The sequence below is a fragment of the Balaenoptera physalus genome (genome assembly GCF_965194825.1).
Source record: "Balaenoptera physalus genome assembly, chromosome: 18".
Taxonomy (NCBI): domain Eukaryota; kingdom Metazoa; phylum Chordata; class Mammalia; order Artiodactyla; family Balaenopteridae; genus Balaenoptera; species Balaenoptera physalus.
Window position 1 is genome coordinate 65,881,147 of NC_138899.1, and position 24,194 is coordinate 65,905,340.

Here is a 24,194-nt window from a genome sequence, read left to right on the forward strand (position 1 = left end):
GAACTAATTTCTTCTGTGATGCAGCCCAGAGCCCAAGGTCACCTGGTCAGGGGAGGAGAAGCGCGGTGTTAAGACCCAGGGAGAAGAGGAGCGCGCAGTGGATGGCATTCTCGTGGTTCGGTTCTAACCCGAACCGACACCTGCATTTCAGACAAGGAATCGTCAGCCCTCATCCCACCGGCTAATTCAAACTTGCGCGCCATTGCGCCCCTAGTCCTGGGGGGCGCAGGGATGAGCACCAGAGGGGAAGGTGGGCCGGGAACCCTCACCCACACCCGGAGACGGGCCTGCCGGTGCCCAAGTGTCCTCGGCCGAGCTGAAACCCAGGCGAGGCGGACCCGTCCCCCCTCCCGGGTCTCCGCTACCTCTCGGGCCGGTGCGCAGAGGTCTTCAGCCTCGGGCGTGCGCCGTAGAGAAAAGGAGGGAGGGCGAGCCGCGTAGACCAGGGCGGGAGATGCAGATCCCAAGGCTCGACCACCGCCGGCTGGGAAGGTGCGGCGTGGCGAGGGCCGGCTTCGGGTCCGCTCTGCGCAGCTCCCTCTGGAACGCCGCGCCTGACTCCAGGGCGCCGCGGGTCCGAAATGCCGCAGCCGCTGCGGGAGTGAACTCCGCACCTGGAAAATCGATCTGAGACGCGCAAGAGCCTCCCATTGGTCTCCAACGGGCGGCAGGCTCTAGACTGGGGGCGGGGGCGCCAGAGCGGGGTCTTCAGTGGGGGAGGGGGCCGAGGGCTGGAGCGCCGGCTGTCCATCACAGGCCACGCCTTCCCCATGCCCAACGCCCCCTATGGCTCCGCCCATGGGGGGCCGGGCCCGAGTACGCCACGCCGAAATCTTGTCCATCCCCGCGGGAGATTCTATTGGCTGGAAGGCCGTGGGAAGCTACTACCAGCAACCAATTGAAATGCACAATCGGCCCCGTGTGGGCGGGGGTGACCGCACGCTTCCTCAGGAGCCAATAGAGAAGAGGAACAAGGAAGCGCTTCCCGAGTTCGGGGGTCGGCGGAAGATGGCGGCTGCTGAAAAGGGTTGGTGCTTGCGCGAGTTATTGAGGTGAGGAGCGGGTGGTGTGGGCTCTCAGGCGTTTTCCGTACCGCAGTGGTACTTGTCCTCCCAGTGCGACTAATGTTTGAGAGGAAGGGCTTTCCTTGTCACGAATCTGAGCTATTTTCTCAAGGCCAGTGACCGTTTCCTCTCCCTTTGGGGTCTTCTAGATAGACAAAGAGGCTGCGTTAAAGACTCAGTTTACCGCGTTTTCTTTCCCTGCCCCACTGCTGGCTGAGGGCTCGAGTTTCCCTCCCGGCTTTAGCTTCTTCTGTCGCTTGTTCGCACTCCTATTAGTCTGTCATAAATTATTCGCGTTCGTTCCTCATTTTCCTTTATGGTTGAGCCACGCATCATTTTCCAATCTGTCATGCTCTTTTTGGTGAAGAAGAAACCGGGTCTTCCTTTTTCTTATCTTAGTTTGTCTTCTTTCACTCACCAGAACTGTCATTGTTAGCATATGTCATTTAAATGTCAAGTTTATGTTGAATCCTCTTCTTGATTTTACATTGATTTCTTTTCTGATTGATGTAAGAATAGTTATATAAAATATTTATACCTTTGTCTTCATTGCATAGGTAATACGTTGTTTCTTGTAGAAAAGTTAGGAAATAAATGAGCAAAACAGAAGTCTCCAGGAATGCTACCATTCAGAGATAACTATTGTTAACATTTTGGTGAAAAAACTCCCAGACCTTTTTTCCACATTTGTTGTTGTAATACTACTGTATTTTACATGTGTTGACTTACGCTAGTAAAACAGGAGACCTAGTATATTCTACCTACACAGCTCTTTTAACACCTACATATTTTTGTTCAGGTTGAAATTTTATCATTAATACGATAACATCCTGAATGGCAGTGTATATGTATTCTCTCCAAAATTCAGGTATTATTTCTTCTTCATTATTGCCCCCTCTACTTCAAATTCTGTAATGATTATTTAAATCATTGGAACAGGAAAGTCTATTTTCAGTGCGTTCATATTCTTCCCTGCCATTTGAAATATCCCGAACTCCCTGCTTTGCACATAATGATGACTAAATAAAAGTTTGCTGAATGGAATGATTCACTATTGATGACAGTTATCTTTTTAAAGTCTTGTGTTTAAATATGAATAAATATTTAATGGCACACATTTTAGTTATATGTAAACAAATTCTAAAATGGGTAATTTTGATGTGCAAGTACTATAGGAGGTTTAATAAATTTCTTTATAGAACCTGTATGTGTATCTTTGAAACTAACAGACTCAAAACAAAGGACTGGTTCAACTTTAGTCATTAATATGATTTTTTTTCTGATTTTCAGTTGAATAGTTCAGTTTGAAAATCCTATCACATTTATTTTCCCACTTAAGTCATTTGAAGGAAATGTCATAAAAGTCTTTGGATTCTGTGAGTCAGCTACATTTTAAAATAAACAGACTTTTTGTCTTGTCCTGGGAAAGCTAACTATCCAAGATAATACGGCCTTTATGAACTGATATATTCCAAACATTAAGTGGCCAATCTTACCACTTCTGTCAAACTCTCTTCATCTTTTACAGCAGTGGTTCTTAAAGTGTGGTCCATAGACCACCTGCAAATCCCCAGGACCCTTTCAGTGGGTCCTCAAGGTCAAAATTATTTTTATAATAATGTTGGGATAACGTTTGCCTCTTAAATTCTGTTGACATTTGCACTGATAGTGCAAAAGTAATGGTGGATAAAACTGCTACTTAGCACAAATCAAGGCAGTGACATCAAACTGTACTAGTAGTCATTGTGTTTCACCTCCATGCACTTGCTAAAGCCAGTTTTTCTGAAGAATGTCCTTGATGAAGCAGTAAAAATTATTAACTTTCTTAAATCTCAACCCTTGAGTACATATCTTTTTAATATTCTAAATGACAAAATGGGGGGAACACATAAAGCACTTCAACATACCGAAGTAAAATGGTTATCTCAAGGAAAACCTCTTGTATGATTGTCTACATGGCAAGTTGAATTAGACACCTACTTTTTACAGGACACAGTTTTTATTTGAAAGACCGACTGACAGACCAACTGACTTGGGTATTTAGTGGATATTTTCTTGAAAATGAATGATTGACCCTGTCACTTCAAAGAAAACAAGTGACTGGGAATTCCCTGGCAGTCCAGTGGTTAGAACTCTGTGCATCCACTGCAGGGGGCACAGGTTCGATCCCTGGTCGGGGATCCCTGAAGCTGTGTGTGCGGCCAAAAAAAACAAAACAGAACAGAAACAAAGAAAACAAGTGACAGAATCTGTTGCTAATGATAAAGTTTGAGTTTTCAAGTGAAAGTTAGAATTTTGGGACACTTGTATCTGCCATTCTGACCTTGACCATTTTCCAATACTTAAAAGATTTTTTCTGATGAGATTGGTAGTAATCTTAACAAATGTGATTTTGGGGTATTGTATAAAGAAATGTGTCAACATTTGGAAACTCTCCATAACTCATGAACCAATATTGCCCAAATAAGTTACAATGTTACAAAATCACATATACAGAAAAGTTCCATTCAAAGGGCAAGATAAACCAATAGATTTCAGTGTAACAGCATGGAAAGGGCATTGATAGGGTTTCAGATTCCATGTTGCAATTGACTGTTAAGAAATTGCCACTTGTCTAATTTGGTATAGTATTACAGAAAAATATTCGTAGCCAGAATAGGCCATTTAAAGGCCATTTAAAAATACTCCTCTCTTTTCCTGCTACATATGTGAGTGAGCCTGGGTTTTCTTCATATACTTGAACCAGAACAACATATCATTACAGATTGAATGCAGAAGCACATACGAGAAGCCACTATCTTCTGTTAAGCCAGACATCAAAAACAGTGACACCCTCCTTACTATTTTTTTTGGTTTAGAAAACATAAGTTTTTTAAAATAAAAATATGTTTATGTTATATAATGGATTTATTTCTTTAATGATTCATAATTTTTAAAAAGCTTCTCAGTTTTAATGTCTAATATGTTAAATATTGGTAGATATAATCAGTGTAACAGTGGTTCTCAATCAGAGGTGATTTTGCCCCTGCAGGACATTTGGCAGTGTCTCAAGATATTTTTGATTGTCCTGGCTGGGAGGATACTCCTGGCATCCAGTGCATCAAGACCAGGGATGCAGTTAAACATTCTATAATGCACACAACAAAGAATTATCTGGTCCAAAATGTCAGTAGTGCTGTGGTTGAGAGACCTGATGTAAACAAAAACTGTATGGAGTCCTCAGCAGTTTTTTTAAGAGTATAAAGGTGTCCTGAGACCAAATCATCAAGTAATGGACTTGTTCACAATAGGAAATCCCACATGAGAAATTTATTTCAAAACTAAATATCAATAAAATATTTATTCCTCTAAAGAATTTGTATGTTTTCTACTTAGGGACAATGAAAACGATGTAACTACACAGAATATCCCCCTATTTGGTTTGGTCACTAAGCAGCCCAGAACCCAATCTGCTGTTCACTACTGTGGACAAATTGAGAACCTGCATCTCTGTGCCCTCCACCCCCGTCTCCGCTCCCCTCCCCACTCCCCAACATACTTTAACCGTATACGTTCCCTGGTCTTGACTTTTCATTATTTAAGTTTTAGTATTTTATTGTTTTTATGTCTTATAGGCCCCTCAAATCCTTTATAAAGGGTAGGCAGGGTATTAAAAAAAATTGTTAGGTACCAGCTACATTAGCCAACCCTATGAGAAAACCATACCTTGAGAAAACAATTTAACATAATTTAAGATACATCTGAGGAGAAACTAACACACCGTTGTAAAGCAATTATACACCAATAAAGATGTTTAAAAAAAAAAATTCTCACACACATGAAGTACTGTTGCATAAGGTTGTGAGAAAGCCAAGGTAACGGTTTCTATTATTAAAAGTTTTGCACTTCGGTATGACACATTTGTCATATTGAAACACCCCCCCCCCAAAAAAAAAGAGACATCTGAGGATGTAATAAAATTTTGCATTCAGTCAACAAATGTTTTTTGACTGCCTTCTCAGCCAGGTATGACGCTAGGCATTGGGATATGGTGGTGAACAGGGCTGGGTCCTTTGCAGAGCCTCAGTCGACCTGGCAGTAACAGGGAACCTTGCAGCAGTGACTGTGGGAGTGAATCTGCCTACATGCAGGAAGTAGAACAGTCGTGGATTTTTGGCATCTCATTCAGAGGCACATGGGAAGACAGTGGTTTCAGGGTCATGTAAACAGATCAGATGCGAAACTCAGAATTGAACTGGAAAAATCTAAGTTCCATTCCTCTTCCCTCAAAAATTGTTCTACTTGGGAGTTCCCTGGCCGTCCAGTGGTTAAGACTCCGAGCTTCCACTGCAGGGGTACGGGTTCGATCCCTGGTTGGGGAACTAAGATCCCGCAAGCTGCATGGCAAGGCCAAAAAAAAAAAAAAAAAAAAGAAAGAAAAAAGTTCTGCTTGAGGCAAAGTGAGATAATAAAGATGATTTAGTGTCTCACCAAACTTTTAACTATGGAATATTGACTATGGAATATTTCTTTGGGTTACATATTGTCATTTTGAGGGTCAGATGCCTTCCCCAGTCATATCTTGTTTAGGTTAATAATTAAATTTATTTTAATCCCTTAACACATATACTGAGTTAGGAGAAAGGTAGCTCAACATTGATTTTTACTGCTGATTAAAAAGAAAAAGTACATTGAATTGCCAGCATGCTGTGGAATTAAAGGGGACCTGCACTTTTGACATTAGATATATTGTAGCATTAGAATTTTAATAACTGAGTATTTTGTTAGACTCACAAGCTATAAAAATTTTCTTTGCTGCTAATATATAAAGCAGTTATGTGAAAGTAGACTTCAATTTGTAGCCTTTCTTTTTTTTAATGGGCATTATATCCATTTTCACCCCCCTTCCCCTCTCATTTCAGGTGTTTTTATTCATTATTCTTCCCTGGGCTAATTGTATGTGGAGTTTTATGTGTGTGTTTACTAATTGTCCTTTGGGGAATCAGACTGCTGCTACAGAGAAAGAAAAAGTCGGGCTCAGCTAGCAAAACTGGGAAAAATCAAACGGTGATTGCATTTTTCCATCCCTACTGCAACGCTGGCGGAGGAGGAGAAAGAGTGTTATGGTGTGCCTTAAGGGCTCTACAGAAAAAGTAGGTATGCATCTTTCTTAACAATTTGGTATATTGTTACTATTTTTGTAAAAAATCATCACCCAGAATGTATCTTTCTCTAGTCATAGCCAGGGATTCCTTTTTTAAACTATTCTTCAGTAAGGAAACACTGCTCCTATGCCAACCTGTCTTACAAGATCCTACTGCATTTTACTTGATATGATAAACAGAAAGGGAAAGTATCTGCCCTTTTATGGCATAATTTAGTGGGGATAACTTGAGAGAGTATGTGGAGAAGAGATTAAATAATAAACAGAAATATACAAAGTACTGTGAAGCACTTTAAACCTGAATACTTTTAGTCAATGGTGGCACACAGGAAATAATCTCTCTGAAAGCATCTATTTGATTCTGATTTTGATATCATTATCAGTTGGATAGTCTTAAGTAAGTTACCATGTTAGAAAGAATTTGGTGTTACACATCTTTTAATGTTCTAGGCTTCCTTCTCCCCACCCCTATCCCACAAGAAAAGAAAAGGCACAGCAAAATACAGGTTCCATTATTGTTTGATTATACGAGGAAAACTGTTATCCTTCCATGGCGACCCTACTTCCTGGCACACGCCCTTCATTCAGTTTCAGAGTCTTCCCGTGTAATGCCCTTAGCTCTACATTTCTACATTCTTGGCCCTTCTTGGCTTCTAGCCACCGTCCCTGTGTATCCTCTGCCATCTCCCATAACTGCCTAAATCCAGAGAATTTTCTTAAATCCCAGCTTAATTCCCACCTCCTTGAAGCCTTCCTACTGTAGTCCATACTGATCTTTCCTTCTCATAACGCTGTGCATTAGCCTTGTCTCTAGATTACCCTTGAGGGCAGTGGTCAGGTTTCATGATATCTGTACTCATACTCCCCAGCAACCCCTGTTACTCCTCTACCTGACTGATGAGAAAAAAAATCCAAGTAATTAGTATGACGTGGAAGATACTTTCTCGTCTTGCTCCTGCCGCATTTGCTTCTCCTCCCTGCCCACCCCTCACACGCACTTAGCTCCAGCATCCTGACCTAGGAGCATCACGCCCTCTCAGGATTCCTCGCCTTTCCATCTGGTGTTCCCTTCTCTCTGAACTAACCTTTTTCTCCTTAGGTAATTCCTGCAAGTCTTTCCTGACTCAGCATAAGCTACAGTACACTTTTCATTCCATCTCCCTATATTTGGGGAATGGGGGAAGCGGGGAGGACCTGCTACGTATTGGGTTGGCCAAAAAGTTCGTTCAGGTTTCTCTGTAACATCTTACGAAAACCCCGAACCAACTTTTTGGCCAACCAATATCAAGCACTGTTCTAAGGGGTTGAGTTTGAATGGTGAACAAGATAGATCAAGTCCCTCTTACGGACCTTAGATTTCAGTTTAGAGAGAGACAAGATAATAAACAGGGAAAATATCAAATGGTGAGAAGTGTTATATAAGAAATTCAAACAGGGTAATATGAGAGTGACTCTACCCTTCAGAGTGAGTAAATTAGGTACAGTCTCACCAAGGGGGGAAAACTGCGGTGGGGTGGGGATGGTGGTGTGCTGAATTGGGCGATTGGGATTGACATGTATACACTGATGTGTATAAAATTGATGCCTAATAAGAACCTGCAGTATAAAACAACAAACAAACAAAACAACTAATACTAAACTTTCATTGGGTTATTTGTATGGAAATATGTTAATATAAATGTTTCAGACAGTACATGAAATTTCTAAAAATCTTACATTTGTATTTGTATGGAAATATGTATGGAAATATGTTAATATAAATGTTTCAGACATTATATGAAATTTCTAAAAATCTTGTATTTGTATGGAAATATGTATGGAAATATGTAAAAAAAAAAAAAAAGAATCATATAATGAACTTCCAGGTACCCAGTTTAAAAAAAAAAAAAAAAATTAGGTACAGTCTCTGAGGAAACAGCACAACTAAATTATGACCGACAAAAATAGCTGACATTTACTGAGCTTTTACTGTCTGCCGGGCGTGGTTTGAAGTGTTTCACGTGTGTTAGGTGACTCAGTCCTCGTTAACAGCCTAGCGAGGTGGTTACTGTTATCTCGTTTGACAGACAAGGGAACTGAGTTCCTAAAGCCCATGTTGTAAACGTATGCTCTCCTGCTCACTTTATGAAAAGACAGTGAGGGTGGGAAAAGAGAATTCAAAGCAGAGGGAGCAACTGCTGCAAGTCCCCTCAGACTGGAAGGAGCCTGGCTTGTTCCGAGAAGGGAATCCAGTTCGGCTGAAGCCTGCTGAGCAAGTGAGAGAGTTGGGGGGAGGGGGGTTCCAGAGGGAGGCGGCGCCCGGTACGCAGGGCTTGAGCGAGCAGGGGGAGTAGTTTAGACTTTATTCCAAGTGCTGTGGAAAACCATATGAGGGTTTTAAACAGAGAGATGATATTCTGCTTATCTATTGCTGCTTAATAAACCACCCCAAATTGAATGGCTTAAAACAAGAATTTATTATTATTTCTCAGAGTTTGGAAGTTGACAGGCCCTGTTTGGAATCCTTCACACTCAAACTGTTGCAGTTAGATGGCAGCTGGGGCTGGAGTTGTCGGAAGGCTTCTTCACTCACAGATCTGGTTCCTGGGCTGGGGTGACTGGGTCAGGCATCTCTGTCACCAAGCAGCCTCTCCGTGTGACTAGCTTGGGCTTGCACACAACATGGCGGTCTCAGGATAGCAGGACTTCTTACATGACAGCGGTCTCCCCTTAGAGTGAAGTAGAAGGTGCCAGCCTCTTAGAGCCTGGGTCCAGAAACTGGCACAATGTCACTTTTGCCATATTCTATTGGTAAAAGCAGTCAAGAGCCCACTGTTACTCCAGGGGAGGGGACATAGATCCACCTCTCAACCGGAGAAGTGTCAGAGATTTTGTGGCCATCTTTAAGCTGCCAGAGATGACCATCCTTTTTACATTTTAAAAGGCTCAATCTAGTTGCTGGGAGGGGGGCTAGGGAGGAGCTATTAGATGCTCAACCTTTAGACATCACAGCATCCTGGGCTCTTCATCAGTACACAGCACATTATTTGTTTATATATCTGTTCTCTCCACTGGACTGAGCTCCTTGAGGATGAAGACTCCATCATCCCTTATTCTCTAGAACCTAGTAGCTCACACTAGATAGTTAATAAATGTTTTATATGGCTCAGAGAATAATTATAAACACAGCCAGAGTGAGCCCAAAGTGTTAAAATCATAAGAATGTACTTTTCCATATTTCCATTATGATTATATCTAATTGTGATGCAGGCACAAGGTCTAGCTTTTAAAACCTTTGTGCATTTCTCAGATTAAAAACACTAATGCTTTAGGATTTATGATCCTATCTAAAGATACCTTTAGTGAATTTTAACTCTTGTTTATGAATATTTTATTAATATTTCATTACCATTATAATGCTGAGAAAGTTGTCAAAATTTTTGAATACTTCTTAAAAATGAAAATGTCTCATTTATAAATCAGTAATTTTGTTGATGTCCGCTGTATGCAAAACTCTTAGTGGAGGGAAAAGCAAAGAACTAGAAGTCTCCTTTGGAGGACTGACATTTTAGTTGTAGGGCAGTGGAAGACCCAGGAGAGAGTGGAGTCAGTAAAAAACAGTGGAAAACATTTTTTTAGTCTAAAAATAAGCTTCTTTATGATTGTGAGAAAATAATTATCTACAACGTTTTGCTTGATTTTAACCTAAACTAATGAAATTCTTAACTGTTACGTTCTGTTTTAGGTATCCTGAAGCAGTTTATGTTGTTTATACTGGTGATGCTGATGTCAGTGGTCAACAGATACTGGAAGGTGCTTTCAGAAGATTTAACATCAGATTAACTTGCCCAGTGAAGTTTGTTTTATTAAGGAAGCGCTACCTTGTGGAAGATTCACTCTATCCTCATTTCACCCTGCTGGGCCAAAGTCTGGGATCCATTTTTCTTGGCTGGGAAGCTCTGATGGAGTGTGTTCCCGATGTTTACATCGATTCAATGGGCTACGCTTTCACTCTTCCTCTGTTTAAGTATTTAGGCGGTTGCCGAGTTGGAAGCTATGTTCATTATCCCACCATCAGCACTGACATGCTCTCTGTAGTGAAGAATCAAAATGTCGGATTTAACAATGCAGCCTTCATCACCAGGAATCCTTTTCTCAGCAAAGTAAAGCTTATCTACTACTATTTATTTGCTTTTACATATGGGCTTGCTGGTTCTTGCAGTGATGTCGTCATGGTCAATTCTTCTTGGACGCTAAACCATATCCTCTCACTGTGGAAGGTTGGGAATTGCACTAATATTGTTTATCCACCTTGTGATGTGCAGACGTTTCTGGACATTCCCTTACACAAGGAGAAGACAACCTCAGGACATTTACTGGTTTCGATTGGCCAGTTCAGGCCTGAAAAGAATCATCCTTTGCAGATCAGAGCCTTTGCTAAATTGCTGAATAAAAAGGAGGCTGAGTCACTTCCTCCACTTAAACTTGTCCTCATTGGAGGTTGTCGTAACCAAGACGATGAACTTAGGGTAAACCAACTGAGAAGGCTTTCTGAGGACCTAGGAGTTCAAGAAGACGTGGAATTTAAAATAAACATTCCATTTGATGAATTAAAGAATTACTTGTCTGAAGCAACAGTTGGTCTGCATACCATGTGGAACGAGCATTTTGGGATTGGTGAGTTTGTCCTGTAAACAACTTGTTTGGTGCCATGAGATATACATTTTAGGTGATTTTGATAAAATGATAATATTCCGGAAGTTTTCAGCAAGTCCTCAGTCTCTTCCCCGAGTCCACCAAGTGTGCTTTCCTCATTTGAGACCCTGTAAAACATACAATCAATAATAATAGCTAATGTTTATTGACCACTCACTGTGTGGCGGTCACTCTCAAGGTCTTTACAAGTATTATCTGATTTAACTCTCTCTGGAACTTCACTTAATAGGTATTATGATTATTTCCATTTTATAAACTCAGACACAGAGAGGGTTTAGAACTTGCCTAAGTTCAGTCACACAGTAAGAGATAGAGCCCAGATTCCAATCCAGACAGCCTCTGCTCTTAACTACTGTATTTTCTCTCCCCACCTAACCCCATCTATGTGCTGGTTCAGATTCCTGGGCCTCATGCTAATCCCACTGAGGAGCCAGATCAGAATTTCTGGGTGGGCCCAGGTGGAGGTGTTTTGGTAAAGCCCCTCAGGTGATTCTGTTGTGCATCAAAGGCCGAGAACCCCTGTCTCCAGGTAGGCTCCTCAGAAGAACCTTTTGGTTCTTTTATTGATTGTGTGCTCATTACTGGAATGGCCTCAGGTGTTCAGTTTGGACAGCCGTGTGAATGGTGGCTGAGAACAGTGAGAGGCCACAGGTTGGCAGAAGGGTAGCCAGTGAAGGAGAAGGAAGAAAACCAGGCAGAGAGTCATGGAAGCCAAGGGAAGTGAGGGTTTAGGGAAGAAGGGAAAGGGCAACAGATTCCAGTGCTGCCCAGATGCTGGGCAAGACGAGGGCATGGTGGGCGACCTCGGCGAGAGCAGTGTCGCCGGAGGAGTGGGCGTGAGGGTCACTGGTGGGGGGTGAGTGGAGCGCTGGCCCTGAGTTATCTGTGAAAGGAAGATGGAGAGACGCTATGGAGAGACGCTGGCCAGGGGAGGACTTGTGACCTGGAGAGGGGTGTGTGTGTGTGTGTGTGTGTGTTGTGTGTGTGTGTGTGTGTGTGTGTGTGTGTGTGTACCCTCACGGAGACTTTGTGTTTACGAGTTTGAGCTAGCTTAAATGCTGATAGGAAGGGGCCAGTAGAGAGGGAGAAGTGGAAGATTCTAGAGGGAGAGGGTAAAATTGATTAGGTCAGAGTCTCTAAGAAAGTACAGAGGAACGGTATCCAGCCTGGAACGGAATATTGTGGTGTAATCCATATTTTTCAAATAAGAGTTCACATTAAAGCATTAGCAGAAAATTCTGTAGAGATTTCGCCCGTGTTGAAGAAACAGTTGTTAATGATTTAACTTCTGTGCATCTAGGATGATATCAGCTCTGTACCATCCTTTGGAGAAGTAAGAAAACAGTAAACCAAATCATTTTCTGAAGGGCTTAGTTCTCTCTAGAAACATGGGTAAGAAAGGCTGGCTAGAATAATTTATATCCTCACCTACATCATTTGGCAGAAACTAATCAAAACTTTCATTTAGTTCAGCACTGCTATTGGGCGGCACACAGTTGTCTCAGATTTGCCAGAAATCCAGGCAGTAACAAAAGCACCAGCCTTACTTAGTGTGCCTCACGAAGATGGCTTACGTTTTTCCTGTTTTCTCCTAATGCTGTAATTTGAACATTTTGTTTTTGATATCTTTTTTTCTTATTCAGGAACATTTTATATTTTCAAAGTATTTAGGAATTCTTTAATTAGAAAAATAAAGGCAATGGGATTATCTTTCAGGTTCTAAAAGTACCCATGAATTAAATCACTCACATCCCCCTCTTAAAAAACACAACAAAACCTTACATCACATTGCTGTTAAGTTTTCTTATAGTAAGAAAGAAGACCAACCTGCACTAGAGTACAAAAACCTGAAATTCTAAAAAAAAAAAACCCTGAAATTCTGAGCATGAAAATAATTTATTGATTAGACATCTGGTTTATTCAAGCATAAGGCCTACCAAAGATAGAATTAACACAGCTCATGGAATAGGAAAAAAACCCCATCCAGCACCTGCTTTGTCTCGGATTTCCTGGGGACAAAATGTATGCATTCTGTACTACAGCCTCACCCTAAAGCATCCACATGTGCTTGATATTAACTTGAACAGGATGTGAGAAACTTTCTGTACACTCAACCTGGCAAGCATCATTAGTGATGCAATCTTCAGAAACATTCTTAGGCACACAAGAAATAGCACTGCCTGCAGTGAGAGTCTTTGACAAAGAAAAGAATATCATTAAATATAATCTTACACATAGGAAGAAAAATATACACACTTTTGCCAATGGATTGCTTCACATATCAGGAAAAATGTCACAATCAGAGATTTTCTTTCGATGAGATTAAAACACCGATACTTAACTTTTAATGTTTTTGATATCTTTTTTACCCCTTTTTATCTTTTAATATCCACTAGTTATCTACCATCTTGCTAATAACATTCTCTAGTCTTCTTTGTTTTATTATCTGCAGTATATTTACTTTTTATAGACTATTCTTCTATCTGTCTGTTTTAGTAAAGACAAGTAACATTATTATGAAGCTTTGATAACTAAAAAACTTTAAATTATTTTATTTTCACCAGGGAAGTTAAATGAGTGAATTTGTAGACATGCATTTACTTAAATTGCCCATGAATCTTTTAAAATTTGTAAAGGGTTCTGCTCATCCTTGTTCTTATGAACACATTCAGAAACTTAAAAGACGACATGATTTCTGTTTCTCAGGAATTGTTGAGTGTATGGCAGCCGGCACGATTGTCCTTGCACACAATTCAGGGGGCCCGAAGCTCGACATTGTCGTTCCTCACCAAGGCGAGAGAACTGGGTTTCTGGCTGAAAGTGAAGAAGACTATGCTGAGACTATGGCCCATATTCTTTCCATGTCTGCAGAAAAGAGACTCCAAATCAGGAACAATGCTCGTGCATCCGTAAGCAGATTCTCCGATCAGGAGTTTGAAGTGACATTCCTAATGTCTGTGGAAAAATTATTTCAATAATTCCATACCTGTACAAACTAAAGATATTTTATATAAAATGGTTAGATACCTTCATATGTTAATATTTTTCTAAACTCATTCCCTATTGTAATAAAGTTAGTCTAAGTAAGGCCCTTAGCAGTATGTATATAACCAAGGTATTTATTTCAGTGGAACCAGGCAAAATTACCTAAATGGAAAAGGTAACCTTATATAGTTTAAATATAAAAATTTTAGAGTAGTGTTTGGTCTCAAATTCTGAAAAATATGGGTCTGAAAGAAAAAAATGAACAATCTTAATTTTGGTATAATCCGTATTTTTAAAATCCTATTTATCAAATCACTTTACTTTAGAAATCAGAAAGAGAATTTCCTTTTAGAAAAAAGGAAATATTGGGGGAAAAAATGGGTGATTGATAATTGATTAGTACTTCAGAATTATTTTGACATTTTTGGAACACAGAAAAATTCTGGTATGTTTAAATTCAAGCAGTATTGTGGATAAAATTTTTGAATCTATCTAATGATCCTCTTAAAAGAACAAAAACTTTAAGCAGACTTAATCATGTTCTAAAAGCATGTAGTCAAAAGACAGGCTCACTGTGATTGCTCTATGTGTGTGCGTGGGCATGTAGAGACCAGGGTACTGCCAGTAATCCTATCCATTAACTAGGTTATTTGTGAAAATAGTTTTATGTTTAGTGCCGTCAGTACATTTTTATGGACCTCTCATTATCCCTTAACCTTTTCACGTCCCAGAGGCTGTAAGTCAGCTTTTTGAAGTCATTCAAGAGGTCTGAGTCAGAACATCGCGGTAAGTTGTTTTTCTGATATTGAAGATATAATATTTGGATCCATCCGCATGGTCTCTGTAATCAGCATCATGCATTGTAAGATAGTGAGGTGGCATTTTGAAAACAGCACTGGACTAGCAGATGGAAAAGCTGGGCCTGACCTCAGCTTCATCATTTACAAACATCTGACCTTTTGACACTAGAGCTGCTCCCTAATCTTTCTGAGTGTCAGCTTCTTTCTCTGTAACCTGGAGATGGTAATGGCTGTCCTCACTGCCTTTCATAGTTGTAATGAAAACAGGGAACACAGAAAGTATGTGAAAGTACTTTGAAAATTATAAAAGTTACTTTAAAGGTAACAATATATAGTAAATGTCTTCTAGAATCCTATCTTTATCAATGCATTACAATCCTATGTAGATTCTTGTTACCAAGCCAGTAACTAGGAATCAGTATAATTTAACAGGACTCCTATCCTGAATAACTAGCATGGAAAAGTGAATATATATATATGCAGATATGGCTGTTGAGACTATAACTTTTGGCATTTTCTGCATACATAATCAGTTCCTTCTAGTTCAGTAAATTGACCTCCTCCACAGTCTGATACACCTTTGTGTTAGGGGCATGTGAAAGAGGTACATTTTTCCTTTCCAGTCTCCTCTCGTCCATTCATCAATCCAACCAGCTTCGTTATCTGCTTCCAGTTACATTATTGATTTGTCTGCAGGCCATCTTCTGTCATCAGATCAAAAAGCACCAAAACAAAGTCCCAGGATGTTCTGACACACCAGAGTAGCTTTGTGTTGGAGAGTATTCAATTTAGAAAAGAAAAACTGGTGGAAATTGGAGCTGGAAGGAGCCCTACAAATTCTCTAGTCCAATTTTCTCTTATTTTCAACTTTACAGACAGGAATAATTTAAAGAACTTTGATTCTGTCAGTATTACAAAGTTGTTTAATGACAAAATCAGGATTACCACCCGGGGGTCCTGACCCCCAGCCCGGTGCTTTTCCTTATCTTATAGCTAGTCTTTGAGGTAAGATTCACTACCATTGCCCACTCAGCCTACCCACCTACCCAAAGAAAATCATGGGACTGAAGATAAAGAGATTGAAATGGACAGAGCAAAAGTAGAGGATATTGGAAAGGAAGAAAGGATTCTGAAATTCCACAAAACATTTTTTAAGCTAATTTCTTCAAAATGATTTTCATTTATCACAAACCTATCATTAGAAAATTTGCATATATGTTTCCTTTCAGTGTTCCTAATGTGGTGTTAAATGTTTGTTTGTTTCTGAATACTTGATACCATGAAGAATGTCAAAGCAATATGTCAGCTACTGTCTGCCTGGAGAAATTGAGTGACTATTAATTCCTGTAAGACGCTGCTTTTGAGTGGTCCAAACATGCTGTTTTGAACCTACAGCAGTGGTAATTCACATTCTTATTTCCAGTTGTGCATAACAAACTACATGTTACATGTTCTTTGTATAGTAATTATTTGTATCTAAATATGATTTAGATTTAATAGGTACAAAGTCTATATCTAAATAAGATCTAAAGAAGTGGTTTTATTATCTTAGATACTTTTCCCAGTTCAGTGCCTTTATACCCCTCATGTAGTCTCCCAATTCTGAATTATTTATTATCTACTGCTAATATTCCCAAGCTCCACATGCCAAGAATTTTTTTTAAAGAAAGAAAAAAAGTTTTTAAAGGCAAAACAAAACTGTTTTGCCTCTTGTACCCAAGAATAGGTTGTCAGGTTTAATAGATTTTTTTAAATGAATTCAGACATATAAAATACTACAGAGCTTCATACACTTTAATAATTTCCAGGGTATTTTACAAAGTCATATTCCAGACAAAATTATGAGATAGGGGCCAGTGTGATTATCAGTGCTTTCAGAATATTTGTGTATTTAATTATGTAAATGTACCCTAGAGTCCAGAACTATGATATGAATAAATAAATGAAGGTGTGTCTGCTAAATGTGTCAATGGGTACAATGAAAAAGTTACTTCTCACACTACTATATATAAAATAGATAACTAATAAGAACCTACTGTATAGCACAAGGAACTCGAGTATACTCAATACTCTGTAGTGACCTGTATGGGAAAAGAATCTAAAAAAGAGTGGATATATGTATATGTATAACTGATTCACTTTGCTGTACAGCAGAAACTAACACAACATTGTAAATCAACTATACTCCAATAAAAATTTAAAAAGTTACTTCCATTAAACCACAACAAGAAGCTATGCAAATTACTAGAATCAAATTATGCCCATGTGATTTGCCCTACCTCACCCACTATTCCTCTTTCCCCACCCTAATTAAGGCCACCCTTGGCTTTGGAGAAGCATCAGTTCCAATACTCTAGTGCTATGTGCTCACCTGGATCATGCATAACTGTTACAAGACACTTAGAAGGGAGGTTAAGCGTTGATAACACTTCTTGGTACTATTTAAAGAATGATCAAGTTGATTGATAGATATCATACATAGTTACCAAAATGCATGATTTTTCTAACAAAATTTATTCTAAAGACATATGCAGGTCTGATCAGTAGTTTCAATTTAACAGATGTAGCCAAGCCTAAAACCAGAGTAAAGCAATCAGAACTGGGCCTCAAGAACATGATTAAGGTAACAGTGTGTGTAAGATAGGTAAGGTGAATTGGGCTGGAGCAGGTTGAAAAACCTTGCAGATATGCATACTTATCACGTTGAATACTTCCTAATTTACAGCAAAGAACTCAAAATCTTAGAATGAATAATAAGGGTGGGTGGCTGTTACCTAAAGGAGATTTTAGCCAAGCATCTTGTTATTGGAGCAAACCTGATATGTTTATTCTTTTTTTTTTTTTTTAATTTTTTTTTAATTAATTAATTTATTTATTTATTTTTGGCTGTGTTGGGTCTTCGTTTCTGTGCGAGGGCTTTCTCTAGTTGTGGCGAGCAGGGGCCACTCTTCATCGCGGTGCACGGGCCTCTCACTATCGCAGCCTCTCTTGTTGCGGAGCACAGGTTCCAGACGCGCAGGCTCAGTAGTTGTGGCTCACGGGCCTAGTTGCTCCGCGGCATGTGGGATCTTCCCAGACCAGGGCTTGAACCCGTGTCCCCTGTGTTGGCAGGCAGATTCTCAACCACTGCGCCACCAGGGAAGCCCCTGATACGTTTATTCTTAAACACTGACCTTAAACATTCCTTTTCTTTTTTTTTTTTTCCTGTATACAATTGATCTTTGGGATTTTTTCAGGAACCATGTTTCATTTTCCATGCTTTCAGGTACTGTTTAGAATGAGAATGATACCAGCAGATTCAGTGTCTGAACCAGATAATGTCCTGAAAGTAAATTAAACATGTATATACTGACACTAAAAGAGCCGTAGAATTAAAGATGCTTCAATCCCTCAGGGTCATGTGTTACCTAGTTTGAAACTAACATAATGGTGAGAAATTGATAAATATTCTTAGCCTCATGATGTGACCATACTGAGCCCTAAAAGAGTAGAATGTACTCTGTACACCAAGTTGGAAGAACAGCCCCTCAGACATCACCAGGAAAATAAAGATAGAAAAGACTGGACACATCCCAGTTAGGGAAATCTTGATACTTACATTCCCCACATTTAATATTATACCAAATGTAAATGCTAAGCAGACCTTAGGAATAATTTGACCAACCACTCCTCATCTTTGTTTACTTGGTTCAGCAATGCATCAATGTGCCAATTTAGTTTTATTTTCATTATAGACCAGATATTTCAGGCCAAATTCTACCACTTAGATATAACCACTCTTGTCCTTCATAACAGCAGGTACAACAAATCAACAAATATCTACTAAGCTCTAGGCACATGTTCAACACTGGGATTGTTATAATTAATACAAAAAGTTTTAAGTCTAGTTTCCTGCCTCAAAGAGCTTACAGTCTTAATGAGGAAATTGTATTAGTATTTACTTACTCAGTTAAGAAACATTTCTAGCATGGTGCTAAGCACTATATATAAAAAGATCATCATAAGAAACAAAGACCAGATATAGTCCCTGCCTTCCAGAAGTTTATAATCTATACATTTGAAACTATTAGAAAATAATTCAATGAAACAATAAAATTATTATTTGGTACATAATTGACATGCCTTATTCCTCTCCTTGCTCAATTACCTTACTCCTGTAAGTGTCAACATCAGCTTCAGAAAAGCATGTTCAATATACCTTAAGAAATTTCAAAGTCATGGTTTTATAAAACGACAGAGTCATTATTTTAAATTAATGAGTTTGTATATTAGTTTTCTATCACTAGTTACAAATGACCACAAACTTAGTTAAAACAACAAAAATTTATTATCTTACAGTTCCATAGGTCAGAAATCTAAAGTGGATTTCACTAGGCTAAAACCAAGGCGTTGGCAGAGCTGCATTCCTTCGGCAGGCCTTAGGGGTGAATCCGTTTCCCTGCCTTTCCCAGCTTCTAGAGGCTGCCTGCATTCCTTGGCTTGTGGCCCCTTCCTCCATCTTCAAAGGCAGCAGCATCAAGCTGAATCCCTCTCAGCTGCCACCTCTCTGGTTCTCTCCTTTCCCTCCCTCCTCCACTTTCAAAGACTCTTGTGCTTACATTGAGCCCACCTGAATAATCCAAGATAACCTCCCTATTTTAAGGTCGGCTGATTAGCAACCTTAATTCCATCTGCAACCTTAATTCCCCTCTGCCAGGTAAAAATATATTCACATCTTTGGATGCCTGTGGGGTGAGGGGAGCCACATTACTCTGCCAACCACATATATTATCTGAAAGATTTCTTAGCGTAAAAATATTAATTTCTACATTCAGAAGTTAGTCCTGTTGTCTAAATTGAGAAGAAAACTAATAAAGCCTTGGGATTACTGGAAAACCCTTACAATAAATGCATATTTATGACTGTTCCCGAAGAGACGCTGTAATAGATACTAACTTGTTACTTAAGAAAAAGTTCAATAATCACACTTGTGTATTTTGACTGGTGGTTGATGTTCCTGGGTCTTCATCAACAATACAAATTTTGTCATCAGATGGAGTAAAAATACTCTCCAAACCTTCATTTAATTCTGCATATTTCTGTATGCCTATCCCCTCTCTTTCTTTTCAGCATCCTTAGAGGAACTGGAAACCTCTTCCCTTTTTTCTGCCTCTTTGGAAGTAGAGAGTTTTTCCAGGGACTCTACTACTTCATTTCTCAACTCATCTTCAGATTCTTCAAAATTTCTGAAATAATAAGCAGTAAAAATCAACTTTGGGATATCAAAACACGAATGAATACGTGTGAAAATTAGTGTCCCTTCTCATGCCCCACCCCTACTTGACCAGTTTGAAAGTTGCTTTTTCACCCAGGTAATAAATTGTTTATCAGATCAGTCTGGTTTCTCTAAGGATGATAAACAACCAATGTTGGGAGAATCAGTATTCTGTTTAGCTGGATTTGTGTTCAATAACCTTTATTATATTTATTAATATCCATCTACTCTTAGTTTAAAAGAAGAGGGAAGAGAAAAAAAAGAAACAAATAATAAAACGGCTGCCATATATTGAGCCCTTCCTATGTGCCAGTCACTGCCCTGGAGCACTTTACACATACTATATTTCATCTACTAATAACAACACTTGAGGTGGACATTATCATCATCAATTTATAAAGAAGCTGGGCTCAGAGAGATTTTTAAAAAGTGCCCAAGATCTCACAGCTCTTAATTAGTAGGACCAGGAATTAAAATTGTGTCTAAGGCTGCAACACTGATGCTTTTAGAAAAGAAGAAGGGAAGAGACCAAGAAAACTATCTCAAAGATCACGGATATTTAAGGGGCAAAGGAAAGAAACCTAGGAGGAGCTGGTAGGAACCAAGAGTGTTTGTCATGGAAGCCAAGGGAGCAGAGAATTTCCAGAGAGAGGGAGCAGTCACGTAAGATAAGGACTGAGAAATGATCATCGGACTTGGCGGTTTCAAGGTAATAGATGACCTTTGCAGGAATATTTCAGAGTTCTCTGCAGCCGGAGCCATCATGTAGTGGATCAAGAAAGCAATGGGAGGCTTAAAAAAGTGATGACAAGGAGCTAAAACTCCTCTGAGGGGAGCCCTGCTCTGAAAGGACAGTATTATCTCAAGAACATAAGGGCAATGGTTCTTTTTGGTGTTTTTCAAGATGGGAGAGATTTGGGCATGTTTATAAGCTGAGAGGAAGTAAGTAATAGACGTTGAAAATACAGGAGAAAGGTAGATTAATTGATAGCAACATGGTCACTGAGGAAAGACTGGGACTTAGAGCACCTGTGTAAGGAGGCGCTTTCAACAGGAAGGGAGACTGCTTTCCTCTGAGAAGGAAGATAGGGAGGGAGAAGGAGTCAAGGACGCATGTGTAAAAAATTCATGGATCTACACAACAGAGGTAATTCCAGCTACAAAACACCCCCTCTGTGAAGTAGAAGGCAGGGCACGTGATGAGAGCAAGGTGGATGGGGGTGAGTGTGCGTGACTGAGGGTTTGGAGGGAAGCTGACCAGGCATAGGATTGCTAGGTATCACAGAGGAATCCCCTAAAATTGGACATCATCAATTCGGGGTGGACCAGTAATTATAGCTCCCATGTGTTAAGCTGCCATTACTCAGGTGTGTGCTTACACAAAATATTGCCTTTGTCTCCATTCCTCTACAACTTAATAATATGTCCGTGTGAATTTCTTTTCATTGATCCTGCTTGATTATTCTTTTATTTCCCAGATACCATGATTCGTGGCTTTCAATAATTACAAAAAGTTCACAGCTATAATTGCTTTGAATATTGCTTTTCATTTATTCTCTTCTTCTGGAATTCCTTTTCGATATACATTGCACCTTCATGCCTCTTAACACTTCTTTCACATTTTCGATCATATTTTTCCCCTCAGATCTATCTTCTAGTTACTAATTCCTCCATTAACTCTATCTATTCTGTTTTTAAACTGCTGAATTTTAATTTCTATTGGAAGATTGTTTTCACGTTCAGAAGTTCTATTGTTGATTATCAAATCTTCCTGTTCTTTTTTGATAGACCTGCTTTTTTCTCATGTTTTCTTATTTTAATGAAATAATTTTAAATATACAATAGTAATTATTGTACAAATATTAAATACTCATAATATCTGAAGTTGTTTATGACCTAATTTAGCTATTTGTTGTGTTTGCTGTCTCTCATAGTGGATTTAATCTTTAGTTGTGAGCTCATCTTCAGCAGTGCTTTAGTGAGAAATTCACTGTAACCTGGATTGAGGCTGTATCTCTCCAGAGTGTTTTATATGTATTTCTTCTAGAGATCCCAGAGTATTACAATCTCTTACTGCTAATTTTAATGTTAAGTTTTCAATGTACATGTTTCTAGACCATCCAAGTATTGTAAATTCAAACTCCAAATCTGAGTGAAGGCAAATCCATGGTTATAAATTTCTCAGGAAGTATTTTTCTCCCAGAGATTGAGCCAAGACAGACAAGCCACATTGCTGAGCTTTTTTCGTAGACCACCCTTGCACTGAAGAGCAGCTCTTCAAGGGTTCCATTTAGGAAGAATGGAGGGGAACCCAATGAAGAAAGCAAAAACCTGTCAGATATGTAGGAGATGCCAAGAGATAGGAAAGGAGGGAAGAAAATTTTAAAAACAAAACCAAAGAAACCCACAAAATACAAAAGAACCTCCAAAACAAAATGAGCCTGCAAACTAAAATTCCAAAACACAAGAATAAATCTAATGGTAAGAAATGTGGGCAACAAAATTTTTTTTTTAAGTTGGACCATGAACTAACTTGAGATGAAATTATTTTTATGGAGGCACTGGAAGAAATTTTCACATATTGGGGTATGGGGAAGTCATTCTGGCTTATACATGATTTGGCCTATACTTTATGGGACCTGGAACAGCCTGTCTTATGGCCAGTCAAACACACTTGTACATCTGCTTTAATCATTAAAGAGTGTCCACTCTGGGAGCTTCCCTGGTGGCAAAGAGGTTAAGAATCTGCCTGTCAGTGCAGGGGACACAGGTTCGAGCCCTGGTCCGGGAAGATCCCACATGCCGTGAAGCAATTAAGCCCGTGCACCACAACTACTGAGCCTGTGCTCTAGAACCCGGGAGCCACAACTACTGAAGCCCGCGCGCATAGAGCCCGTGCTCTGCAACAAGAGAAGCCACCGCAATGAGAAGCCCGCGCACCACAACAAAGAGTAGCCCCCCTCGCTGCAACTAGAGAAAACCCGCGTGCAGCAACAAAGACCCAACGCAGCCAAAACTAAATTTTAAAAAAAAGTGTCCACTCTGAAGATAGGGATAAATGATCCCTGTTCCTATGACACGAATGCTAATACTCCTTCAAAGATGAGGGTCCCTTCCCAGACACCAAGGTCATGCTGACTCACTGTGTATGTGCTAATCTGTCTCTTTTGAAACGTTGAAGAAATGTACCCCTGTCATGTTTGATGTTTGTTCTTTGTTCTGACAAGATATAAAACTGTACTGAAAACCATGCTTCTCCAGAGGGCTTTCTTCTTCCGTGGTGGAGTCTACACTCCTGGTCTATAGTTCTCAGTTTTTCTTGAATAAAACTCTCTTCTATTCTTTATTATAGATTGTTTATAATTGGCATCGACAGAGGATTTTGATAAAGCCCTTAAAGTAAGTATGCTCAACAAGAGAAATTAAAGCACAACATCCATTTTAAAATGTTTTTAAATTATGGGAAACAATTATGCAAGAATGAAACAAGAACATATAAATATAAGAACAAATAATTATAAATATTAGGAAATGTGTAATCATTTAAGTTAAAAAACTAATAGATGATACCCAGAGAGAATTGGAAAACAGTATTCAAGAATTCACCTAGATTGAAACAAAGAATAAAAAATATGAAAGGGGACTTCCCTGGTGGTTCAGTGGGCAAGACTCCACGCTCCCAAGGCAGGGGGGCCACAGGTCGGGGAACTAGATCCTGCATACATGCCGCAACTAAGAGTCTGCATGCCACAATTAAGAACCGGCGCAGCCTAAATAAATAAATATATTTTTTTAAAATATGAAAGTACAACTAGGTGTTATTGGGGACAGATTGAGAAGCTCTAGAATCTATCTAATTGGAGAGCCAAAATGGAGGGAATAAGAAAAGCGATATTTGGAGAAATAATAGGTAAAAAATTTCCAGAACTAAAGAAAGTCATGAGTTCTCAGAAGAAAGTGAACCAAGGAGGATAAAAGATAAATCCAGACTTAGAGATATCATAGCAAAACATAAAAATGAAAGAAGAAAAAGTAAGTTATGAAAGTACTAGGGAGAGAGTTAGCACATCTATAAAGGAAAAACAATTAGATGATAGCAGATTTCGCATCAGCAATAATAGAGACCAGGAGAAAAAGGAAGAAGGCTGAGAAGATTCTCCCCTCCCTTCCTTCCTCCCTCCCTCCCTCCCTTCCTTCCTTCCTTCTTCCATCCCTCCCTCCTTCCTCCCTCCCTCCCTCCTTTATTTGCTAGA

At 39.5% G+C, this 24,194-nt stretch overlaps 2 protein-coding genes across 3 annotated transcripts in view; one reads left to right on the plus strand and one right to left on the minus strand.

Moving 5' to 3' along the window:
* The first annotated feature begins 771 nt into the window (after positions 1-771).
* On the plus strand, positions 772-24,139 carry ALG11 (ALG11 alpha-1,2-mannosyltransferase). Of its 2 annotated transcripts, none has more exons than XM_082434433.1 (4): positions 772-1,052; positions 5,966-6,196; positions 9,932-10,863; positions 23,294-24,139. In XM_082434433.1, exons 1-4 carry the CDS (start codon positions 787-789, stop codon positions 23,302-23,304), a joined length of 1,440 nt encoding a protein of 479 aa, XP_082290559.1. In that variant the 5' UTR covers positions 772-786; the 3' UTR covers positions 23,305-24,139. The 2 variants fall into 2 exon arrangements, with proteins under 2 accessions (XP_082290559.1, XP_082290558.1); XM_082434432.1 differs by lacking the exon at positions 23,294-24,139 and adding an exon at positions 13,609-16,906.
* The window catches only part of NEK5 (NIMA related kinase 5), a 65,059-nt gene continuing 59,860 nt past the window's right edge, over positions 18,996-24,194 (minus strand). The window contains 2 exon segments of the mRNA XM_082434403.1: positions 18,996-19,794; positions 19,797-19,912. Of these exon segments, the coding sequence (XP_082290529.1) occupies positions 19,649-19,794; positions 19,797-19,912 (262 nt within the window). The 3' untranslated portion in view covers positions 18,996-19,648.

What these genes read in the sequence shown, in the direction of transcription:
- ALG11 (XM_082434432.1), top strand. Translation starts at nt 787, where the DNA reads ATGGCTCCGCCCATGGGGGGCCGGGCCCGAGTACGCCACGCCGAAATC. An exon ending in TTAAGGGCTCTACAGAAAAA is followed by an intron (nt 6,197 to 9,931) that starts GTAGGTATGCAT and finishes GTTCTGTTTTAG; the next exon opens with GTATCCTGAAGCAGTTTATG. An exon ending in GAACGAGCATTTTGGGATTG is followed by an intron (nt 10,864 to 13,608) that starts GTGAGTTTGTCC and finishes TCTGTTTCTCAG; the next exon opens with GAATTGTTGAGTGTATGGCA.